General features: G+C 40.8%; 1 protein-coding gene across 2 annotated transcripts; it reads right to left on the bottom strand.

Annotated features, from left to right (window-relative positions):
* Positions 1-140: 140 nt before the first annotated feature.
* Positions 141-23,925, bottom strand: lmtk3 (lemur tyrosine kinase 3). 2 transcript variants are annotated; one of them, XM_008431577.3, is made up of 16 exons: positions 23,432-23,925; positions 20,201-20,349; positions 18,677-18,824; positions 16,578-16,651; positions 16,261-16,379; positions 14,944-15,031; positions 13,876-14,024; positions 13,699-13,783; positions 12,816-12,937; positions 12,069-12,218; positions 6,106-11,902; positions 5,874-6,031; positions 4,460-4,593; positions 3,650-3,984; positions 3,487-3,571; positions 141-1,295 (listed from the first exon to the last, which is right to left on the bottom strand). In XM_008431577.3, the coding sequence occupies exons 1-16, from the start codon at positions 23,520-23,522 to the stop codon at positions 1,165-1,167; spliced, it is 7,815 nt and encodes a 2,604-aa protein (XP_008429799.2). In that variant the 5' UTR covers positions 23,523-23,925; the 3' UTR covers positions 141-1,164. The 2 variants fall into 2 exon arrangements, with proteins under 2 accessions (XP_008429799.2, XP_008429800.2); XM_008431578.3 differs by having other exon boundaries at positions 20,216-20,349.
* Between the last annotated feature and the right edge of the window lie 540 nt (positions 23,926-24,465).

Raw genomic sequence — 24,465 nt, 5'->3', positions numbered from 1 at the left:
GTAGAAAATGGGATAAATTAACAGATACACAAACAAATGGAGCTAATTACTTATGAGAAGCTTCGATTTGTGGAGCTATACGCTACTTTAACTGTCATTAAACTATACAAAAAAAAAGGAATGACAAGACTGCTAAAATTTTCTGACTTGGCAAAAAAAAGAATTAACGAAAAAGTAAAATTAAAATTAAAAACAATACAGGACTTAGATCCATACAGTACAGATTGGCATATATTAACAAGTAAAATTATACAAAATACTTATTTTTTATTTCTTCTTAGCAATTAAGACGTTTGGGAAAATATTTTTTATTTATTTGTTATGAAGTTCTTAGAGAAGGTAAAACTTGGATGCATTCCGTCTCAAAATAATTAACAGTTTATCAAGGTAAACTAAGTTAGACAAATAAATACATGAATAAATAAATAAATAAATAAATAAATAAATAAATAAATAAATAAATAAATAAATAAATAAATAAAAGTAGTTTGTTTCATTTTTCGTGCAGTCCAAAGTTTACATCTAAAAGTAAAAGCCCTAAAACAATATTGTATGCACTCGCGTTATGGTATTTGTACAAATGCTGAGGAATATTTCTTAAATACAGGAGTCCGTTTCAAACTGCTGGATCAGCTGCTGCAGGAAGAAAAACCTCTTAAATTAGGACTGGTCTGGAATCCAAGCATTTACATGGACAGATGAACGAGTAAAGAAAGTGCAACCCTCTCCCCTCTCAGTCGGGGAACTGTACAACAGAATAAAGCAGAAAAAGAGAAAGTAAGCTGGTTACACAGCAAGATTCCCACTGCATAGCTGTCAGATTTGTTTCACATTTTTCAAAGCTCCAGGTTCCATTTTTTTTATTATTATTATTTTTGTTTCCTTTTTCTCCCAACATAAGCAGTCTTTTCCAAAGACGTTTGCAGCCAAAGGCTACGGATAAACTCTGTAAACAGTGACAGGCAGGAGCTCAGCAAACCCCCCTTTCATACAAAATCCAGTCACTGGCAAAACCTGGAATGTGTCCAGCTGGTAAAATCAGAGTCTTGTTTCTTTCAGTTCCCAAATCAGTAAAAAAATATCTTCTGGGTAAATGGCTGGTTGTTGGGTGAATTCACTGCTCGCTCTGAGAGGGTTCGGATTCAAAGGTTCCCGTTTTCCGCCTCACACCAGGTGGGGGTCGTCGGCGGGGCTGACGGTGAAGCGCGATGACGTCACTGGGCCGCTTCCGACGGGCGACCGCGGTTTGATCGATAGATCCTCTTTTCTTTTCGATTCTTTGCTTTTGTTTGGCCCTGATGGAGAGAAAAACCAAACGACAGTTAGACATGAAGGCTTAGACATAAACAAACACCCCCACTAATATCTGGTTAAATTTCTTAGTAAGTCGTATCTCCACCACATGCTTTTATAACTTTAATTTTTAATATTTACAAAGTTTGACCTCACAAATTTCTGTTTAATGATCCTTTCTTCCCTTCCAATCTTCAAAAAGCAGTTATTGATATTTCCACACATGACAGCTTGGTCACAAACAACATCAAGCACACAAAGTTTTTGGATAGGAAGCATTTTAGTTTTGTTTGTTGCAACAAGTTCAGTATTTTTTAACTTTGACATCCATAAAGTTTTAATGACTATTTGTCTTTTTATGGTTTTTATAACTCATATCATCCAAGTGTCTTTAAAGGTTTTGGATGGTGAAGTCACATCAAGTCGGGTAGGAAGAACTTCTGGTAGCAGTCAGTCTCGCATCAAATCTAAAAGAGTCTCTGACTGAAGAATGTTGCTGTATGACAGTCTTATGCCAACAGCTCAACATTTGGGCAGCAGAGACGATATTTCACAGAAACATGTCCTGGATTATGTCATTGCTTGTTGGCAAGCACTGCTAATCCCCTTCATTTGCTTTTGTCACTCCTCTGATCTCTGTCTGGCTGCACAGAAAGCCAGGCAGAGATGTTAGAGTTGGTTCTTGCCTATTATGATTGATAAAAGAAATGGTTTGAACTTCACTTTAGAGCGAGTGTGTGTTTGAGTCTGTATGTTTAACAAAAAATTAAACCTTTGCTCTAGTTTCTGTTGCTTTAAATATTATTTACTCTCTTCTCCATGAAAGAAGAAAAGCAAATGATGACATTGACAATGTGTGTAAACTTCTGACTTGAACTGCATGTTCAGTGGCATCAGTTATGCAACAATGTATTTGTGCAAGAATAAATCATATGAATCCCTGTCTGTTAAGAGGCTTGACACTAAAAAATACACTTTAAAAATAACTCAAAGGATACATGGACTCTTCTCTCTCTCCAAGTTTTAAAATCTCCACTCCAAAAAGCTCTGAGAGATGATCTGAGTGTCTAATTTTGGAGCATCTTTGAGGGTAAAAGAAACTCTGAGCTCTGACTTTCATTTTGCTGTGAAATGAGGTAATGAGTTTACGGGATGGAGAGCGCAGTTTAAACCAGAAAATGTGTTGGAGGGGGAAACACGGCTTAGGACATGCATTGTTGAGCGCAGGATTAATGTCCCGGCTCAGCTCCACATGCCACAGCGTCGAGGGAGACGGTTGATTATGGGAGATTAATTCTGGCTGCACACTGGAATAAAAGATGGAGGGAAATGAAGCTGTTCTGTTTAAAGTGCGAGGAGATGAGTTAGATGTCATATTTTATTACTATGGTAACCACCTCAAGGTGAAACTTTATTAAAGTGAGACACGTTGCACCGATGTGTGAGTCAGCTGTTGGACTGTCAGTACAGGCTGACCTACAGGGTGACATTGACCATTTCCCCAGAACCAGAACCAAACACGGAGAAGCAGCATTCAGTTTCTATGCACCACAAATCTGGGACAAACTTCCAGAAAGCTGCTAAACAGCTGAAACACTGAGTCCAACCCCAGAGGTCCTAAATGTAGCGCCGTCGATCCAGCCAAATTTTCAGTACTGTAATTCTACTTCGCGCTACCTGAAAAATCCCAACGGTTTCTGAAAGACATTACGCTTTCCAGCCAATATGTGGTTATTACGGTAATTTACGGTAATTTCACCCCCGCCGTAGCAGGAAGGGAAATTAATCTGAGTGGTGCTCTTTTAATAGACTGTAAATTGCAAAAATAACTTGATAGATATTGAAAGTTCCGGAACTTTCAATAAGTTCCAGATATTGAAAGTTCTGGAACTTTCAATAGTTCCAGAACTATTGAAAGTTCTGGAACTGACATCATGTCAGTGTTTCATAATAATTGAAACACTGACATGATGTGTATTGATGGAACTGGGATTAATGTATTGTTTACTGGTTTTCTCAATTGTTGACTGTGTTTTATCTTCTATGACTTTGTATTTTTGTGTTTTTATGATGTAAATGATTTTGAACTGCCTTATTGTACAAATAAACCTGATTGATTTGTTCTGGAGCTTTTCTGATGTTTTATTTTGCTGTTTCCTGTCTTAGCAGCCAACCAGAAGCCTGATTGCTCACCATGAAAGTCCAGCTTGCTGCTTTTCACAGAGACTGAACCTGGACTTGTAGGAGCTGAGCTGCTCAACTCATTGGTTGGAGTTTCCTGTAGCAAAGGAACAGAAACTTAAATCATTTTTAATTCAAACTCGTCATTCCAGATGTTGATGTAAACAGGAAGTACCTGATCAAACAGATAGATTGTAACGTCATCAAAGAAGGACACGTTCCTCCCTCTGTCCCGCTCTCTGTCAAAAGGCTCCTTGGGTGATTTTAACAGACTCCTCAGCCCGATCCGTTTGTCCACATCCGTCTCCGTGACAACAATCACCCTGCGGGAGCTCTCGTCCTCCTGCTCATCCTCCTCGTCGTCTTCAGGGTCGATTCCTGATGACAGGCCCCTTCGTCTTCCGATGCGATTTCCGATCGAACCGTCCCCGAATCCGCCTTTCCCGCTCGGGGTGAGAGGGAGATTCAGAGCGAGAGGAGGGAGGGCGAGAGACAGGCGAGCGAGTTTGGCTTTAAAACAAGAAAGGAACAGAGTTTAGATAATAAACTGAGTCAAATGGATATGCAAGTTTTGCGGGAAAAAGTGACCTTTTTAAATATTTTTTTCTAGGACAATGGGTGAATTTGCTAGTTGGACAACAAATTCAACAGACAATATGATTTTGACATATTTTGTCAAAATCATACCGTCTGTAATGTTTGCCTTTTTCCAAAATGGCGATTTTAACAATTCCTGGGTATCACAAAGTGTTAAACTTATTGCATCCAAAATGTAGAAGCAGCTTTTATGAATTTGTAATACTTAACGTAACATTTAACTTTAACTTTGCAGAAACAAATAGGAGACACAATGTCCAGGACATAATCTGGTTAAATGATGAGGAAATTTTAGAAGAGGGAAAAAATAAAATCAAACTGAATCCCTGTCAGTAGAGGAAAAGGACTAAAGGAAAAAGTGTCTTTTTGTGTTGCAGCATGACGATACCTTTCATTGCCTGGTTTGCAGCAGGTTGAGATGTAGTGATCTCAGGTTGTTCAATCACAGTGAGCGGCTCAGGTTCAGTTTTATCAGACTCCGTCTGAGGCTCTTGGTTAAGGGAAGCCTCCTGCTCCTCTTGGCTGTGAAGAAAAATACATGTATTACACCCTAAATATAGTATGACACCATTTGTTTACCAAGACATTTTTGTTTCAAGCACATAGCAGATAGTTTTAGCTTTATTTATCAAAGTTTTGATACATTAATTTGTATTAAATTGCACTAAACAAACATGCAAGAAAGTCCTTATTAAAAGCAAATTTCTTATTTGTATTCCCTTTTTACAGTGCAGCTAAAGAACCAAGTCTCAGGTCCTCATTGGATGATTCAAATCTTAATCAAAAGCTGTAATTTACAGCTTGTGGATTGCTGCTGAGAGGTCGTTGCTTCCCACAGAGACACAGAACGGGAAAAAAGGCAACATGCTGACTGCAGAAGGAAGGAAGAGCAGCACTTGAAACGAGCAGATAATTTTCAGGATTATCATGGAGCTCACATCAGCGGCATCTGTAGTGCTCTCAGCCTTATATAATAGCTCAGACAAAGAAAAACTTTCTATTTTAAAATCACAGAAATATTCTACAAAAGCAATCATCTTATCATTGGTGTACAAAGTGTTGCAAGAATAATTACAACACTTTAACTTCACCACATGTTGTACTGCTAAAAAACCCCCACAAACTTTAATGTATTTAGAGGTGATTTCACTTGACAGAGCAACACTAACCACAGCATGATTGTAAACTTGAAGGAAATTGGTACGTGGTTTTCTTTTTTTTTTTTTTGGTAAATAAAAATCTGAAAAGGGTGACATGCATTTTTATCGATCCCCTCTGAGGCATAATTACAAGAGCAAATACTTTGGGGTTTGTCTCTTTCATCATTGCAAATCCAGAAACTGAAGTTTTTACCCATTTCTCGTCGTAAATTAGCCAAAGTTCAGACTGAGAGGATCTGTGAAATTAATTTGAATTTAGATCGGATCTTTCCAGCTAACCACAAAAAGTACCGTGACTCTCAGCACCTCCTCCAGAGTTACAAACCTCAGAGGCCCTAAAAAATAGCTTTATGTTGAGTACAAAAAGGTGGAAACTTGTTAGGTGGTTTCCAAAGGCAGTAAATCTTATTTAGGAGTATTAGAGTTAAAGGGGTTTGATGCAAATACAACAATGTTAAGTTGCAATTTGTGTATTTAATTAATCATGACTTTGATTTGATCTAGCATATGAAATAAACTGAAGTTTGTGATGATGTAAAAACACAACACAAAAAGTGAAATTAGTCAAAGGGAGTCAAGCGCTACAATCTAATTTCCTCCAATCCTCCATTCCTCTGTACGTGTTTCCGGCTGCCTTCATACCTCTCATTCTCTCTCTGGTCTTCCACGGACCCGCTGCAGCTTTCCTTGACTTGTTCCCCCCACGGCCGAAGTGTCACAGTCTCCTTCACAGCTGACCCCCAAAGCATGTTCGTCTTCACATTTTCGCTGAGGGAGAACTGCAGTCTCTCTTCACACACCTGCAATGTCAAAGTAACCCAGTAAGGGAGCTGAGTGAGCAGAAACCATGCAAGAAGTTAGACCACACACTCACCTGCATCATGAGACCATTTCTGGTTGTCATCTTGGATAAAGATCCCTGATCCTTGACATCGGGTGTTTGACCCGGTGACCTCTGCTCATCAATCTTATCCACTGGTTGTGACAGGATTGTTTGCTCAGATTCAACCAACTTACTGCAGTTATCACAGACATCTTCTGCCTTTAAATCCTCTCTGTCAGCCTCAGGAGTTGAGAAGTCATCACCTTCTTCTGTGTCACTGCCCTTCTGATCAGCTGTTTTCTTCAAAGACTCCAGAAGCTCCAGATTCCCCAAGAAAAGTTCCCCCAGTGTCTCCTCCTCATCCCCAGAGATGCAACAGAGTTGTTCGAGTTTTTCAAAATCCTCCAGCGGCTCCTCGTCCAGGTCTTTCCACTCGGATATCAGCAGCGCTGGGATGTTTTTCAAGACGTTTTGCTGCGTAGAAGGACCTGCATTTGAGGTTTTCTGGGTAAAGCTATGACAAACATCTTCAATATCTGAAGTAAAGTTGTTGTCATCGGTCAGCGTTATGTGTACAGACGGGGAGTTCAGGTTGGCGGAGATGCCTTTATTCTGAGTTGTAGCTGGTGGTAGCTCTTGCAGAGATGGCTCCGAGACAGCTGTGCTGTTCGCTGGGAAAATATACGACTCTGTCTCTGGACCAGCACCAAAGTCTTCCAGATTTATGGCAGTAATAAATTCCTCTGCCTCTATAACAGACGGTGGCGGACTAGGAAAAGAGTCATCTAAACTCTCCAGTTTATCATCTTGCACATCGAGGTCTATGCTTGGCGGAGGACTAGGGAAATCAACAGAGCTGAAATTGTCTACCTCTTGATATGACTGATTAAGCTCCTCCGCTCCGGACTGAAGGGCAGCGTCTCTGTAATCCTCATTATCTTTTTGGAGACTTTCCTCTAAAGACTGTGTAGCAAACCATGGGCTGTACTCGGTTTCTTGCCTGGAGCTTGATTCATCGTTTTCTAGGTCGGCGGAGTTACCTTGAGGAGGTTCAGTGACGCTGATGGATATGCTTGAGATGTCATTCTGGAAAGAATGGCTGAAGCGGTTCTCAGAATCAACATGTTCTGTTGATGCTTGTCCCTCTCTGTAGAGTTGATTCTGTGTCAATCTGTTGAAGTTTTGATTCTCCTCCATGTCTGTCAAACACCCTCTGTCCTGAATCTGCCTCTCTACAAACCTCTCTTCTTCTGGAGTTTCCACATTCTCTACTTCCATATCACAGATTTTATTCATTGTGTCACTCTTAAAATCATCAATTTCCTCCAGATTCTCAATATTTTCCTCTTGTTGGATATCTGCTGCAGACTGCTGGGTAACTGGTCTTTCAGAGTCTCTTACTTTTTCACATGCAGAGATATTGCAGCTCGGTTCTTGTGTTTCATTGGTCCCAGTTTCATTTTTGGACTCTGTTGAAGAAGGGTGAGGCTCCCTTACTGCACGTTCATCATTTTCTTTAGATTCCCAATACTTCTCCTGAACCCCCCAGTTCCTATTGCTAAACCCTGCTAAAAAATCTGATCGTAGCTCTACTTCTTGTTGCTTTTTCTCCGGAGAAGCCCACTGATTATTTTGCTCCCCTGATTCCGTCAAACGGTGACAGTCAAGTTCCCCAGTAACAACTCCAGAGGGTGGTGCTTCTTCATCCTCTTCCACGGCACTCCACCAGTCCTCAGCCATCACGTCTGGACCCTCGCAAGACTCTGCAGAGGCTTGATGTGTGTCCAACTCCATTCTGATCTCCACATCTGCTCTGTGGTCTGAGCAGTGAATGTCTCCCAGCTCATTGTGGTCCAGACAAACCATTTCTTCAACACTTTGCTCGATACACAGACTAGTCAGACTAACTTTATCCTCTCTGTGCAAGTTATCATTGTTTTGAAATTCACTCATTTTGGATAATCTGGACTCAGATTCATCTGTTGCATTCCCAGATTTCAAAGACCTTTGAGCAGTGAGATCCCTCTCAGTCCTATCTGGTTCAACAACGCCAGACACGGAGTTGACGGAGTTGATCAAGCTCTTTGTCCCACTGGGACTCTTAGAGTGCAGATTCAAGTTGCTCTTTTCAGACTCTGTGTATTTATAATCCGTTATCTTGGAAATTATGCCATCTGTGTAGTGGCTGTCTATCACATACCCACCACTATGTGAAAGGTTCTTCAGAGGTTCTTCATCTAACTTTGAAAACAGCTTATCGATTAAGTCCACACAGTCCTTGACTTGAGGATCATCATGCAGCAATGTGGATTTTTTGCTCTCGTTGTGATTGTGAAAAATACCTGAATCATCTCTGTGCCCAGCCTCTAGCCCTTTGTTTAGTATATCTTTTTCACAATGTAAGTAGCAAGAGTCATTTTCACAATTCTCAACAGTCTTTTCTTTTCCACTTTCTGTTTTGGTACGGGATGCATGTGAAATAGTTCGTAAGGGGCTTTTTTCTCCTGCTTCCCCCTCCTCTTCAGTTTTCTCCTCTATCCCTGTGAGTGCTCCCCGCTCGCCCCCTCGGCCTCCACTTTGTCTGGACCCTGGTCCATCGCTGCTCCTCCTGTTCAGCACATCACCCTCTAAGTCGTTGTCAGAGAAATAGGCAGAGTCTCTGTGTGGGGTTTCGCTTCCCAGGACCCGCCACCCACTGCCGCTTCCTGCTCCGGTCCAGGAATCGCTGGGTGTGAGGCCGTCCACCGAGCTGGAGGTCATGGGTGACAGGACAGAGTCAGTGGGAGTGATGTTGCCAGAGGACAGGTCATAATCTGGAGTGTTCGGAGTGACTTCACAGTTAGTGTCATTTTGAATGACAGACTTTTCCAGGTCATTGTACTTGTGCTGAAAGAAATTTTCTCCATTTCTCTCCAGAGCAGCTGCCTTCCCACCACATTTCCCCTCCGTTTTATCTTCTCTCTGAGATCTGCAGACCTGCAGGTGCTCTTTCATCATTTCCCCATTCTCTACAACAGTAGTCTTCGTTTGATTTAAAATAAGAGACTTGTTCTCCTGTTGTATCACAGTGTCGGACTCAGTGGATTCAGAAGGAGATAACTCTGGAGGGTCTATTAGTTCCCCTCTGGCAGGTAAGGCAGGTCCATCTGAACAGTCTTCCTCTTCCTTCTGACATTCATCAGTTTCACTGTGCAATAAACCATTTTTGGGCATTATTTCTGAGAGCACAAACTCTCCAGTCTGGCAGTGATCAGCATTGTTTCCTTGGTTGCACGGTTTAAGCAGTTGTTTGTTTGATCCTATGTGGAGAATCGGGATCTCGGGTCTGATGGACACCTTAATCTCGCTCTTCTTTGCACGTTTGGTCACTTGTGCATAGATGGCCTCAGTGTGTATCTCTTCTTTCCCCTTGTTGGATGCCCGTATGGAGGTTTCTGACTGGAATGTGATGGTCTGAGCAGAGTTTGGGTCGATGCATATGGATTCATATTCAGGTGACAACGGAGTAGGAGAGATGGATGGATCTGATTCGTCTTTATTTGTGGTAGCGCTTTGCCTGGATATGATTTCAGTCAAAAAAGTTTCTGCTGATTGGATCTCTTTCAGGAACTCCTCTCTGGTCATTTCTGTTTTTTGTGGCTCAGTCTTAGCAAAATGTATTTCAGATTCTTGTTTCTCCCTCTCGGACAGGAGAGATCGGGATCTCCGAATACCTTTTGTGCTGCCGTCTTCAGTGTCTTTGTTAGATGAAAGGTTGGGAGAGCAGACATAGGGGTGCAACCTGGATCCTGCAGGATACAGGTATTTAACTGGATCGCTTTTCTCATCCTTGTCCGTGTCCATTCTGTCTGTGTCAACCTCTGTGAGGAAAAGATCACCTTGGAATGATGCCTTGTCCTCCTCCCCTCCTGTCCTTTGGAATTGCTTCTCCTGTCCCGATGACTGTCCTGCCGAGCCTATCTCAGTGATCAGTGATTGGGAACGGCGCATTCCCTTGTTGTGCAGCAGAAAGTTCCCCCATTGCCCTCCATCACTCTTTTCCTCCTTCTCCCCATCCCACAAGGTCTTGGACTTGGGCTCACTCATCTCTGTCACGCTCGATATCTCGGTTAGAAACAGGTGCATTGGAGACTTTTTGGCTGCTGCAACTCGTTCTGCCTGAAGTTCAGCGTCTTCCCTCCAAATGTTAGGCAGAATAGTGTCCAGCCGTGACTGGGTTCTCTTCATTCCCCTGGAGAAGAGCTCAGAGGTGGCTGGGTCTGCATCTTCTGACAAGCTGGAGTGAGCGACTGTGGTCCGACTGCTGTGCCTCTCAGGGGAGGCAAAAGGAGAGTCATCCTCATCTGAGTAGGTAGGACTAGACGAGGACTGCCTCTCAATCTGGGAATCTGCATGCTGAGGGCGGGGTGGGTTTCGATAAATGGGCCGCAGAGGATTTTCCCTACGAATGGGGGAGTCAAAGTCTTTCATACGGGGATGAGATTCCTCCTTGGTAGAGTGGCTTGATGGTGCATACCTCCTGTCCGCCTCCCTGTCGGACATGTCACAGGATAGCGGGTCTCTGTTGGATCTCTGCATCTGTGTCTTTACGTATCTTGAGTATCTGTCAGCTGTGTTGTAGCTTGGGATGCTGCGTTGAGGTTTGGAGTGTGGGGGTAGAGGTGGAGGACACATCTGAGGGTAAATGGGATGGCTGGATGGTGGGATGGAGGGGGACAGAGACGGGGACGGGGGCAGAGTCTGTCGGGACCGATGGAGGCCGAGGTGATCAAAGGTGGAGGACGGACAGGAGCTCATGTGGAGGGGGTCCGTCTCAATCTTTCCGCCCATGGTGTAGTGAGGCAGTCCTCTGTATCCAAGCGGAGGCGCGGGGAGAGGGCGGGAGTGAAGGTGATTGGACGAGGACATGGACATGGAGCGGGGTTTTGGAGGGAGGACTGGAGCCTGGAGCACTGTGGGAGATTTTTTATCTGTTTCCCTGCTCTTTTTCTTCTCCACATCATCATCATCACCCAGATCCACCACTGAGAAGTCTGTCACTCTGCTTGAAGTGTCTCTGAACTCGGCCACTCCTGTGTTGGGCACCTGGATTTTCACCTCGCTCGATCGAATAGTTTGCAGTGTCTTCCCGCTGTTGTCTACAGTGCGATAGGGGACTCGCTCTTTTCCCAGCATTCCACTACGGATTTCCACGAGCTCCACATCTCCGGGACAAACCGAATCAGATCGTAAGGAGGACTGAGATTTGCCTTTAAAAGTTGGAGACTTGTCCTGGGGAGTATGCTCCTCTAGGCGGATGTAATACTCACTGGCGAGCGAGGGGCTGCGGGCACTTATCACCGGCACCACAGTGGGTGTGTCTAAAGACTGTCTGTGGTTATTGTTCACAGTTGGGATCGGCTGAGGTGGAGGGAGAGGTTTGTAGCCTCGTCTGGCGTGAGCCTTCTCCCAGAAATACTCAAAGTTCAAGCCTTTGCTGGTTTCTGTAACTGTGAGGATGTCGTCCAATTCAGAGGAAGATGGGGTGATGCAGTTCCCCACAGGGTCCAGCAAAGGGTAGGAGTTGTCTCTGCCGTCCCTGCCGTACTCTCTGTCTCTGTGCCGCTCGTTCGCTGCACTCTGAAAGGCGGGTGGACGAAGTAGATCCCAGCGTCTTTCAAATGACTCGTCACTCTCTCCTCTCCTTCTTCTGCCCTCCTCAAATTCCTCATCCTCTTCTTCCTCTTCCCCCATGCTCCTCTTTGACAAGCCTCGCTCTGCAGCCAGGAGAGACGAGAGGAGGAGGAAAATTTCGGCTACGGAAGGCCGCTGGGACGGAGGGAGCCAGCAGGACTGCATGATCTCATACCTTAGGAAAAGAAAAACAATAAAGACACATAAGTTTGGTTTGTAAAACTGAATTTGGCTGCATTATATCACAACTCTGAATGTGTGAATGAAATCTGTCCGTATGACATGATTGCATTGGAATGATTTGTGACATTTATAGATTCAAGCAGCAATTAAGTACTAACCAGTAATCTGCATGTGAGAGTTTAAGTCTAGGCTGGGCCAGAGTGATCTGTCGCTCCCTGATGACGAAGGTCAGCACCTCTTCATCGCTCAGGTGTCTGTGGGGCTGAGCACCAAACTCGAACAGCTCCCAGATCACCACCCCTAAAGACCTGCAAAAATATAAAAAGTATTAGAAAATAGTCAGAGAAGAGAGTGATTATTTTAAACTTTGATACTTTGCCTTTTAGTTTCTATACTTGCTGTAACATTAATTGCCCATTTGGGACACAAATCAATCTGAATCTATTCGTAACTCAAAAACTGGAGAAAATCTCAGGTTGCAATGCAAAATAAACAAATGCAAAGTTGTTTTTTGTATAACACTACAAAAATAAAGTCTGGAAACTCAAATCATTCTCTAGAAAATGGCTAAATGTCCAAATTTGAACATATCTATACTGAAAGCAGCGATTCTAAAATTTAAAGCTGATGCAGTTAGGAGCTGTGGTTAAATTTGCAACCATGAGCAGGAAAGCAAAGGACCCCTAAGGGTCATTAGTAGAGAACTAACAGCAGTAATATTTCTGTTTCAGAATATGCTGCTGCTCAGTAAACGAAATTATTTTACGGCTTCTTGCACATCTTCAGCCGTGTTGCCAATTAATATGAAGGAGCTGCAGTGAATTGTTATAAGATGATTGTCTCCAACATGTTGGGGTCGTCAGCTCAGGTTTTTTCAGCAATAATAAAAAGAAAAACTTGCTTACCACACGTTGCTGGTTTTGGTTTGATCCGTAACAATCAGGGATCCTCTGTACTCCTCCAGCAGCTCAGGAGCGATCCAGCGCAGAGGGATCCACAGCTTGTCTGGAGTCAGGTAGTAGTCCTCCTTCAGAAACAAATGCACCAACATGTGTTATTTACACGGTTTAATTTAGGGCTGAAACCAATTATCATTTCATTAATTATTCTGATTAACTGTTTGAAAAAGTTGGCACATTCTGCAGTTTTCATTTAGCCAATTAAGCTTATTTTACACAACATTAGAAATATTTATAAATACAAATAAACAAATAATTTAATTATCTTTTTAAATAATAAAATAAAAATGTTATTTCCTAAAATGTGCGTTCATTTAGTGATCATTTGTAGCAAAGGAAACATCTGAAATTATCAGATAAACATGTGAAAAGTTCAGCTCTTTCTGTTTGACTCGACATCAATAAAGTGCAGGGATAATCTGTTAACTGTTTTTTGGATTAACAGATTAATAATTGGAGAGCAAAAGGTGGTTAATAGGAGTGATTTTCACAGAATCTTAGCCGGGTGAAGCAAAAACTATATAATTTGAGGAGACGTGGGTAGAACACAATTACTGACAAAAAAAAACCCAAAAGGGATTTGTTTTTATATTAAATGCAAAATATATTTGTGACCTAATTACTGCTCTGAATATGTTATCCTTTTAGTAAATGGCCTTTTTTGAGTCTGTATGCCCAGTTAACAATTAATTAATTAACTGGTTATTAAATTAGTTGGTGTTATTTTATTAATCCATTCATTATGATTAATCAGATTAATCATATTAATCGTTTCATCTTAGTTTAATTTGTCTACTTCTGAAAAACAGACAAGCATAGATTAACAAACCTTGTAATGGTTGTGTGAGAGGCCGTAGTCGCCTATTCTGACAGTGAGGTCAGAGGTCAGAAGGCAGTTTCTTAAAGCCAAGTCGCTACAGAGAAAACACACACAAAAAACTGATCAGAAGTCCCTTTTTTCTCTGTTGCTTTAATGAAATGAAGTGGAAGGAAACTCCTAACTGACCTGTGAATGTAGTTGTTTTCGTGGAGGTGCAGCAGACCCGAGGTGATCTCAAAGGCCATCCTCTGAAGAGTCAGCAGGTCCCTGGTTGGCAAGTCGGGAGTCATCCCATCTGACTTCCTTTGGGCCCGCAGGTAGCGCTTCAGGTCTCCCTAAGTTGCACAACATTAGCGCTGAACATTTAGCAGGAGGATGAGTCAGCTCTGGTTTGTTTCTAGGTTCGTATGTGTTTTAACGCAAAGCAAAAAGCTGCAGCAACGCTGACTGTGTATGTGAATCCTGCAGTAAAAACATCAATTTTTAGACGTCTGACATCCCAGAGCGTCAAAAAAAACAACAACCGGGGAATGTGGTAATGAACTGGCAACCTTTTTAGTATTCATTTGTGCTACAAGAACAGAATGAGAATAAAATAAGGATGGAAAATATGTGTGAGAGGCAGAAAACAGGAAAGCTTTTTTTTCCTGAAGTCGTCTAAGAGGACTCGGCGTTGTTTGGATTTTCTCCCTGTTGTCATCCGGATTGATCTGCTTGTGTCTCTGTTTGGCCTGAGAGTCACTCCTAAGGTTTCGCTAATGAGTCACAGATTGTGCCAGCTGAGTAACGGGAAAACAAACCGACCGAAACTATAGATCAACCACAGTTTTTCTGTCACGGACAGAAAAACTGTGGTGTAACGACTTTAAAAGATGGTTACGAAATGCAAATAGTGACGTAAATGATCGGTAAATTGCCAAAAATAAAATCTAGTAGACCTTAAACTTAAAGATTTCTCTGGCATTTCATTTAAGTTATTTATTTTGCATAAAAAGTATAGGTAAAGTATTCCTATCCGTTGTTTTTTTTTTTTTTACATTTTGTCACAATGCAACTCATTTTATTTTATTGGGATAAAAGTGTGGAAATATTTGAAGCTGGCTTATTGTCCAACAACCTCAGTCAGACATCCAAAGTCGGACCAAAATGCATTACAAATAGAATCTGTAAGTTTCTATTTGTGACTAATAAGGATATGTACTTTCCATGACATCTACTGTAGTGTTTTCCCATTTCCACGACATTTGAACTTACCAGCTGACAAAACTCCATAACCAAGAGGAAGGGGATGTTCTCGCTGCACTGCCCCAGACACTGGAGGATGTTGGGATGCTTCAGGCTCCTGCAAGAAGAGCGACAGACAAAGCAAAAGAAAAATCTCTTTAAGAGACAACAACAGAGGCAACAAAGACAAAGCTTTTCAATCCCAAATGTCTGGGTTAAAGCCAAAATGTTACCCAGATCTATCACCCTGTAGTTACTCAGCTCTTACTGTCAAGAACAAGTTTTTATTATCATGCAGCTGCAGTAAAAATAAAACTCTGAAGGTTATTTAACTTTCTGGCTGGTTTTAGTGATTAATGGCGATGGTGGCTGTTATTGTAAAGAAAAGTCGAAGCAAATTTAGATTTACAGCAGTGAGAGGTGAGAGTTGCGATGAAAGTTAAAAATATGTGTCATATTTCTTCCATTTTAGTTTCCTTTCATTGGCTCCTGGATATAAGTTAAGATTCTCCTTCTCACACGTAAACCCCTGAATAACGAAGCTCCGTCATACATCAGAGATCTGATGCTTCCTAACAGCACATGAATAGAAATTAGTTTTTTTGTAAAGTACCTTGAGGTGACATTTGTTGTGAACTGGCACTGTATAAATAAAAGAATATATTAAAGAGTAGAGAAAAACCAATAATTCTTTATCATGAATATTTTTTGTTCCACATCAGAGTTCGATAGCGCATTCACACCTCATGTAACAAACAAACAAATTAGAGTTTTTATTAAAGCAGACTAAGCTGGTTTGAATGCATTGAGTCTCCTCCATGTCTCACAGTGGGGACGGCGTCCTTTTACTGGTTTGCTCTGTTTTTGTGGACATATGTGTCTTGTCATAAAGCTTTGGTTTTGTCTCATCTGTCTATAGGACACTCTCCATGTGGCTTGTCAATATGCACTGTGGCAAATTCAGTCTCATTCATTTATGCTTTGCTTTCCTCCTTTGTTGTCTCCCATGAAGTCCACTTTGACTCAAACAACAACTGAAGGAGCGATCTAACGCTGACGAACCTTGACCTTGGAGCTCATCTTTAGTTTCTCTGGAGGTTGTTCTGGGTTCTTTGGTTACTATTTATATTACCCTTCACTTCAGTTTGTCATTAATTGTAACCAACAATCCAGTGAACTTTAAAACTCTGAATAATAAGTGCAACTGTAGTCACAGGAGCATCAAGGCAAATTAAACTAAAGGCATTTTTTATAATTATTTTCAGTGAAATTTTGCTTCTGCAATGCTTTTTAAATCTGACTTTGCAGCATTCGGACAGTGTTGTCATCTTGTGCAGCTGCTCCCACCTGTACGGCTCCGATTCAGCCAGGAACTTCCTCTGCTCCAGGGGGCTGGCGCTCACACGCAGCTCTTTCACCACAGCCTGAGACGAGCCGCAGTCGCACAGCACTTCAGCCAGAATCACCTGCAAACGACAGAAGGACCAGGATGAGGAAGAGAACCAGGAGCAGAAGAAGAGCGGCGATAAACGCAGGCGCCTGGCTCATGATTTGTGATCTAATCAGTGGACGGGATTAAACATCAGAGAGGAGAGAGAACGCCGGGAAGGATCAAAACCCGTGAATAGTAACTTTGAAATGTGAGGCGAAGGAGGTCATCTTACCTTCCCAAACCAACCGTTTCCTATTTCCTGAAGGTAATTCAAAGCATGCCTTTTGAAACACTGAGATTTGGGATCTGTAAAAAAGAGAAACACAAAAGATTTTATTGTTCTTTTGCTACAAACAAAAACAATTTCTGAAAATTGATGAAGATAAAAGAATGTAATTTTCTGCAACAATGTAGGAACTGTAAATAATAAAATATTGAAATATTAAACACTGAGTCTGCAGCCATTTGTACTCGGTAAAACAAGTCAAAAATGTTACATAACCTTTTAAAAAAAAAGACAACTTCTAATTTTAATCAACATCTATTGCAGGAAATGTGTTGTGGTTCTTATATATAACAGCTTTATTTACATTTTTGGGTTTTAAAATTAAAAGAAAAGAAAAGCAAAGTTTTTCAAAAATAGGATAAACACATTTTCTTCTGCAGGATATTGATTGCTATGTGAAATATTTAAAAGACACAGTTTTCAACCTAAAGACAAGAAAAATACTTGGTAATTGGTACTTTTAGTGACATTCTGTTGTGGAAATTCAATGCAATTTTTCCATGAAAAAAACTGCTAAAGCCTGCATTAGTTGTTGTATCTATATTTAAATATTTTGGCTGATTTATTATTTTTACTCATGTTATTAAAAGCCACTGTGTAAAGTCCAATGAACCATTTTGCAGACCCCTGGTATAGACATTTAAAACATAAAATATGCATAAGTAAAACAGATAATAGGAGTAAATCTTAATCAATGAAAGTAAGAATATTATTGCATTCTTCCTGTTAAAGGGACGTTTTTCCTCTCCACTGTCGCTGCATGCTGCTCAGTATTAGTGATTACTATATATGTAATAAGTATTTATTACTTCTTTTTTAGGTAACTACGGACGTGAAAGCATGGCACAGCAACAAACACAAATACAAATACTGCTCTAGAAAATCACCATTTGTAATATGCCTCTTTAAGACACCAGTCACATAAAAACCTGTAATTTTATCCGTAAAATACACACAGTAACTGCATTAATCACATTTTCAAATTTATACATATTAATTGATGCACTTTTATTGAACAAACATTATATATTGTGACAATAATAAATCAAAATCTTATCATGACAAGAAATTTATCACAATAAATAGTAAACAATATGATGAATGCCCACAGCCATCTGCAAAATCAATAATACCACACAAGCAGCTGTCCAGGACTCCCCTGGACGGGTCACCAGTCCATCAGGGCAACACAGAGACAAACAAACATCTCTCTGTTTGTTTAATTATCCTCACATAAACCAGACAACATCTGGACGTCCTGCTGACAGGCAGCAACAGTTCTACAACTGGAGATATGTTTCTCCTTATCCAGGTCAAAGTATCTTTTAATAGACAAACACAATGCCCTTTAAAGAAATGCATTCTGCCCAAATGTCCAACTTGTCCAGCTCAAGCTGACCACTGATGCAGAAATTTCCCAGATTTCCACTTCACTTAGAGGTGAACTGGGTGACCTATGGGGTGAAAACTCACTTTGAGACCTTTGAATTATCCACCTCAGTGACTCAGGAAGCAGCCGACCGTGAGGGAGCGCTGGACGAGCTGAGAGACTTATCTCAGTTTAAGCGTTTCATATCAGTCAATATCAATAAGAATTGTTTAGTCTTTTTGTTTTAAACATCTGAAATACAGACAAACTAGGGGCGTGACTGTTCCTGTTTTATCCACTGTGTTATTTTTTAAGCAGTTATGATGCACAGTGGCAAAACCTTAAACTGCTGCTGTGTCAGTTACTGAACAAGTTGTTGCTAGGTAACCAAAGAGTGAGTGAGTCAGTTGATACCACCAACTTAACTTAGCTGGTCACGAGAGGTTGAGCAACTAACGTCTTTCCTCTGCCTACATCTCCCAGAATGCTGTGCGGTTCTGGTTCAGAGTTCAATGACTACTCTATAAATTGAATATTGAATATTCCAGCTATTGATATTGATCACGTGTCTATCATGATTTACACTGTTATTACTGTACAGCTCTAAGAATGGCCGTCCTCCATCTTTGTTTTCTAGGAGTGAAGTGAAAGTAAGCGAGTCCGAAGGCTGCGTTACCTGCTCCGTCCTGCAGGGCGGCGCAGTTGGGGCGGTCTCTGACCGGCAGGGTGTAAACCTCAGGGAGGGAGGGGCAGGACGACAGGCTGTCCTCCTGGATGGGACTGGAGCCGCCGGAGCACTCCTCTCCATCTGCGTTGTCAAACTCCTGGTTGAGCCGCAACAACGCAAAAAATGACAACATGCCGACAAACCAAAATTAACTGTCAAGCACTGTTAGGTGAAAATCATTCAGTCTGATTAAAAACTCCTGAACAGGTCAGATTAAAGCTCAAATCCAAAACAGTTTGTGTAACCCAGAGAGGTTGATTTAATGAAAGCTCATAAGCATTTACACTAAAAACAAACAAAACATGACCATCACATTAATAAACTAATAATGTCCTATCTTATAAGAACGTTTTCCATAACAGTACAACCAGATTTTTACACAACAGTGTCTTGCAAAAGTATTTACTCCTTGAATTTTGCCACATTTTGTCATGTTACACAAATTTCAATGTATTTTAATAGAGTGCTATATGATAAAAGGTGCTTTTGGTCAAATGCAACCAAAGTTAAACTTTCTGGTCTAAATGCAAAATGCTGGGATGGAGGTTCACTTCCCAGCAGAACGGTGATAAATAAACACTCAGAGCTACAATGAAATGTTCACATAAAAATTAAGCAAATTTACCAATAAAAAAAAGGGAGATTCAAGTAGAGCTAATAAACACAAACAATTAAAAATAGAGTCCCATGATATTTTAATTTCAATATACCAAACTTTCCCAGACTCAGTTTTCTGGATCATGTTTTTTTCTAATATTAGAGACATTTGAGTACAAATCAATTTCCTACTTAAGTTTTATTACCAGTAATTTTACTACAAATCCTGGAACAGCAAATAGCTGGAGCTGGTTTCCTATTTGGCAGAGATGCAAATAGTTATTTTACTATTCTTGTGGCATCTGAGCAAACTGATCAGTTAAAGATATAAAACTGAGACTGCAGAGAAGCAGGAACAAGAACAGCAGCCTGCAGTTTGTTTATCTCTGAGCCAGAACTTGGATCCATTTAAAATTATTTACTATGTCCAACAGTGGCTACAATAAAAACACAAACCAACAGAAGAGAAAATAAACATTTTATAGCTGCATCTATGTTTGAAACTTAAAGTAGAATCTTTAAAACTCTACATGAGCTTCCTGTTTATTTTTTTTGCAACTTTGACGTTTGAAATCTCCACTTCTGATGTAATATTTACCCACATCCATGAATCAAACACGTTACATAGTAATGATCTGTCTCATAAAATCGCCAAACTACATTCATGTTTGTGATTATAATGTGACAAAATGTAATCAAATTAAAAGGGCACACATATTTTTGCAACTACAACGTTTCTGCTTTCAAAAAATGTCAACATGTTTAAGACATAAACACTGACAGTTCTAGCTTTGCATGCCAAAAACAAAATAATGCAATATGCATTAAAGGTCAGATGCATGCACAGAAAGGCAGAGAGGTGGATGAATCTCTTACATGTTGAAGACTTACATTGAACCCCACGCCTCCTCTCTTGCAGCACAGACAGGTGAGGAGGAGCAGAACGAAAGAGACGAGCCCCGAGCAGGAGATGAGGATGATGACGTAAGGTGGAGGAGAGAGAGACTCGGCCCTGGTCTGAGAAACTGGACAGAAACAGAAATGGAAAAATAGAAAGGGAGGAAAGCTTTAACACAGGAAATATTAGTGCATCTGCAAGGGCAGCCAGGGAGAGAAACAGAAATTTCACTGAACCACAAAAGTGTAAAATCATGTCACACAAGTGTTGTGTTTAGCCATTGGAGCATAATCTTAGCTGCGGGTTTTAGGATATAGCGGAAAACCCCAATGGAGAGTTGGTATCGGGAGGGAGAAGCAAGAAAACAAATTAAGCTTACGGTAAAAATTATTATCTGAACCGGTTAAAAAAAGGGAAACAGAGACTGGAATTAAAGTTTGAAAGTGGAAAGATATACCATTCCAGTAAGGAGAATAAGCATGGGGGGGGGAGGGAAGATATCAGAAATGGCATTCCACTCAGGAAACACAGTTAAGAAGCAAGGGGAGGGTGGCTGGATTTGTCATTTAGGTAAAATAAAATAAAGGAGAAAGGGTTGGAAACTGGAAGCTAAGTATTCAACCAGGAAGGTTTACTACTCAGGTTAAAGAGGGAGGAATTGGGACATGTGATATTTGTACCTCAACGTAGATGATTGTGGGAAGTGAACCATCTGCAGAAAAGAAAACGGGCAGGGTAGCGAGGTTAAATACCTTTCAGGTATTCTTAGTTGATTTTATTTCAATTCTGTGTTCAAAAATCCAAGCAAATGACAAGAATAAGTAACAAGTAACAAGTTTAGACATCCAGAATCTGGCTAATACACACTGAAAATGGGAAATAAATGACATATGCATCTTATTTACTGTAAATACACTGGACTTATGAGGTATTATCTCATTAACCTTTTCATGCTTTGTCACTTAAACCACAAATTTCAGTGAATTTTATTGGGATTTAATGATAAGCCAACACAAAGTGCATAACTGTGAAGTGGAAGGGAAAAGTAGACTCTGATATCCCTAAAAAAGGTTAACTAATTAGTCAATAGTAGTGCACTTGTTTGTAATATAATTTCAGTTTAAATAAAACAGTTTCATGAAGGTCTCAGATATTTATTTAACAACAATAGAGAACAAAAAAAAAACATAATAAAGACCAAGAAACACAGCAGGAATAAACTTTAAGCCAAAAAAAATATTAAAACAAAATACAATTACAAGTTTGAAAATTTCACATCGCTCTGTTGATATTTACATCTAAATATGAAAAGAATATGCTCAAATTGCAAACCTAACAAGTATATTATTGATCAAAGAATTTGCCCAAATGTTTATCATGTAGAAGCTGCAAGAATGTGATAAATGTTTGGATGTAACAATTAACAGTTGATAGCAAAACTATTAATTGTGCACTCCTGAAATTTGGCAAGTAGAAAGTCCTTGTTAGGTATTTATGGAACCCAACAAACATGCTGAAGAAGGTGCACTAGTCAGCTGGAAACTAACAAAGAATGTCCCTAGAATGCCTGATGGTGGCAGTATAATGCTGGGGGGAGCCAAATACAAGGCGAAGAAAACCTGTTAAAGTTTCGAAAGACTTGAAATTGGGGGGTTAAGTTCAACCCTAAAAACAGATTGATGTAGATCAAAGTACATTCCTGTGTTAGAATGGCCTAGTCAAAGTTCAGATCTAATTCCAGTTGAGGTGGAGTGAAGAATTTAAGCCCCTAGATGTGCCATCCTGGTGGTGAACATACCCAAAAAGAAGAAAAATGTCCACAAAAAATTTAGGAGGGAGTGCATTTACTAAATGCACATCGATTTTTTTCAAACTGTAAACCCTGAAAATCATCATTTTCCTTCCACTTCATAATTATGCAAAATTCCCAGTAAAGTACTTTGAAGTTTGTCGTTGTTAAATGTGAAAAATTCAACAGGCATAAATACTTTTTTCAAGACACAAATATAAGTTTTATGGAAGAACATAACCTATGTGCAGAGAGAAATACAACAACAACACAGTAAAGAGATAATAAACACAATGCCATTGGTCATATAAATCATAAATTATAACATCTGTCCTTCCTCAAATTGTCCCGGTTTCAATGTCTGACTTCCTCATTAAAATTCAACAATACATTCCTCCACAAGGTCACGACAGTGTAAACACTGCATGCATCAATTTTAAATCATTTTTTAAATAATTTAGCCACTTAAATATTGCGTCCTGCCAAGGAAAACTCCCACCGCTCTCTTTTATCTGCCATTTTTATTGTTATTTTTTTGCACACTGGCGAGCGGAGAAAGTGTCAGGATTTGCAGGAAATAGAAAAGCATCATTTCATCCGAGTGTGGGCTGCTGCATGGCTCGGTCTGTTGCTATTAAAAGAAACGTGAGTGCACTGGATTCCAGTCACTTAAAATAAGATCTAGCTCATGAAAGCCTCCAAAACAAGAAGCTTCTGACTGTGAGGTCCCTCGGAAAAAATAAAAATAACAAATAAAAATAAGACCCTTGTGGCTCCGGCCTTGACGCACAGTTCCTGAGCAGCGCTATTCTTTCCATCTTTCCCCAGACAGATGTCCAGACAGACACCGCATATAAATAGGGACCCAACACAGGGCCTTTTCCCACCAGCCTCCGTGCCAACAGCAGCTCTTATCAAAACAATACACCACCATACAATGACTGCACACATTACACAAACACAACACCCTGCCAGCTCCCTGTAAGGACGCACTGAGAGCGACGATAAGGACGCCAGCGATGGCTAATAGGTTAAACATAATCTCCTCAACCGGAGGATGTTTTAGTCTGAAAAAACTGACCCGACTGGAGATTTTAGCTTTGGTTTTTTTTTTTTTTTTCATGCAATCGATCTGAGGGCCCTGGATCGCAACACCCTGCACATATTTTCACCAGTGCATGTAAATATGGTACCCTACCCCTCACCCAATCAGCTCCGCTCCTGCGATAATAACTCGCAAAATGACTCAGACAAACCGGCTGACATTACAGTATTCAATAAGAGGAGGCCTTCCCCCCCTCCATACCTGACTGATTACACCCCGCAACCCGCAAACGCTCTGCCTTTCATCACTGACAGGTTTTCACCACCACCAACCCCCTCATCCGTCCTCCCATCCATCCATCCATTCTCCGCTCACCTTCCCTCTGCGGTGCTCCGAGGGCTCTCTCCGGGCTGAGGTACGACATGATCCCCGCCAGCGCTACCATCACCCAGCAGTGTGGCCGCATCGTCGCCGCGTCCGGGTCGACAACAGCATCCGAGCGACGCCGCCGAGCCGACCGTCGGTGTCGGTGTCCTCCTCGCTCCCGTTCCCCCCCGCCACGGTCTGTACCGTCTCCGTCTCCTCACCCCCCTTCTCTCTCTCTCTCTCTCTCTCTCTCTCTCTCTCTCTCTCTCTCTCTCTCTCCTAATAATAAAGAGCGTCTCCTCGCCTCTCCTTGTTCTGCTCTCCTCCTCCTCTTCCTCCTCTAATCCGCAATTAAACACGGAGATGCTCCATTGTGCATCCTCACCCCGCCGCTCTGCCTCAGTCTGCTGAAAACAATGTTTTTCTTTTTATATTTATATATATATTTAAATCCTCCCCCCTCATGTATCTCTGTGTGTTGGAGGTTCTGTTTTCTCCTCCGCCTGCCTACGTCACACGCGCACGTCGCGCATTGTCATGGTCCAGCTTCATCATCATCATCATTATGGCAACTTGAAGAAATAATAAAAACTGCTGTTCGTAAATAGGCTGATATTATTTTTTTATATATTATTTTCAAACATGATCAGTTCTGCATTTAAATGAAGACACATGAAATCATGACGTTGTTGTTGTAAAGAAAATAATTGGATTTCTTTGCACTTTTTATGGTGAAGTTTCTCAGAGTTCCCGGTTCTTTGTAGATTATTTCCAAAAATGCCTTCCTTCCTTCTTAAACTTTTAATTTTTTTTGCATCTTCTTTACTTACAAATAAGTAAAGAAGATGCATGGATAGAAGAGGGTTCAACTAGGTGATGCAACAAAAATCTTACCAAGTATTTATTTTCTAGTTTTTAGTGCAAATATCCAAGTTAACGTGAAATAAGACAAAATTGACTTAAAAGTAACTTTTCAGCAAGATATATACGGCTTGTTTTAAGTCATTAATTCTCTATTATAAATAATAATAAGTACTAGTTCC

Source organism: Poecilia reticulata, chromosome 16 (genome assembly GCF_904066995.2).
Source record: "Poecilia reticulata chromosome 16, P_reticulata-male-v2, whole genome shotgun sequence".
Taxonomy (NCBI): domain Eukaryota; kingdom Metazoa; phylum Chordata; class Actinopteri; order Cyprinodontiformes; family Poeciliidae; genus Poecilia; species Poecilia reticulata.
The sequence above is the reverse complement of the archived record's forward strand: the minus strand, read 5'-3'. Positions and strand labels throughout refer to the sequence as shown.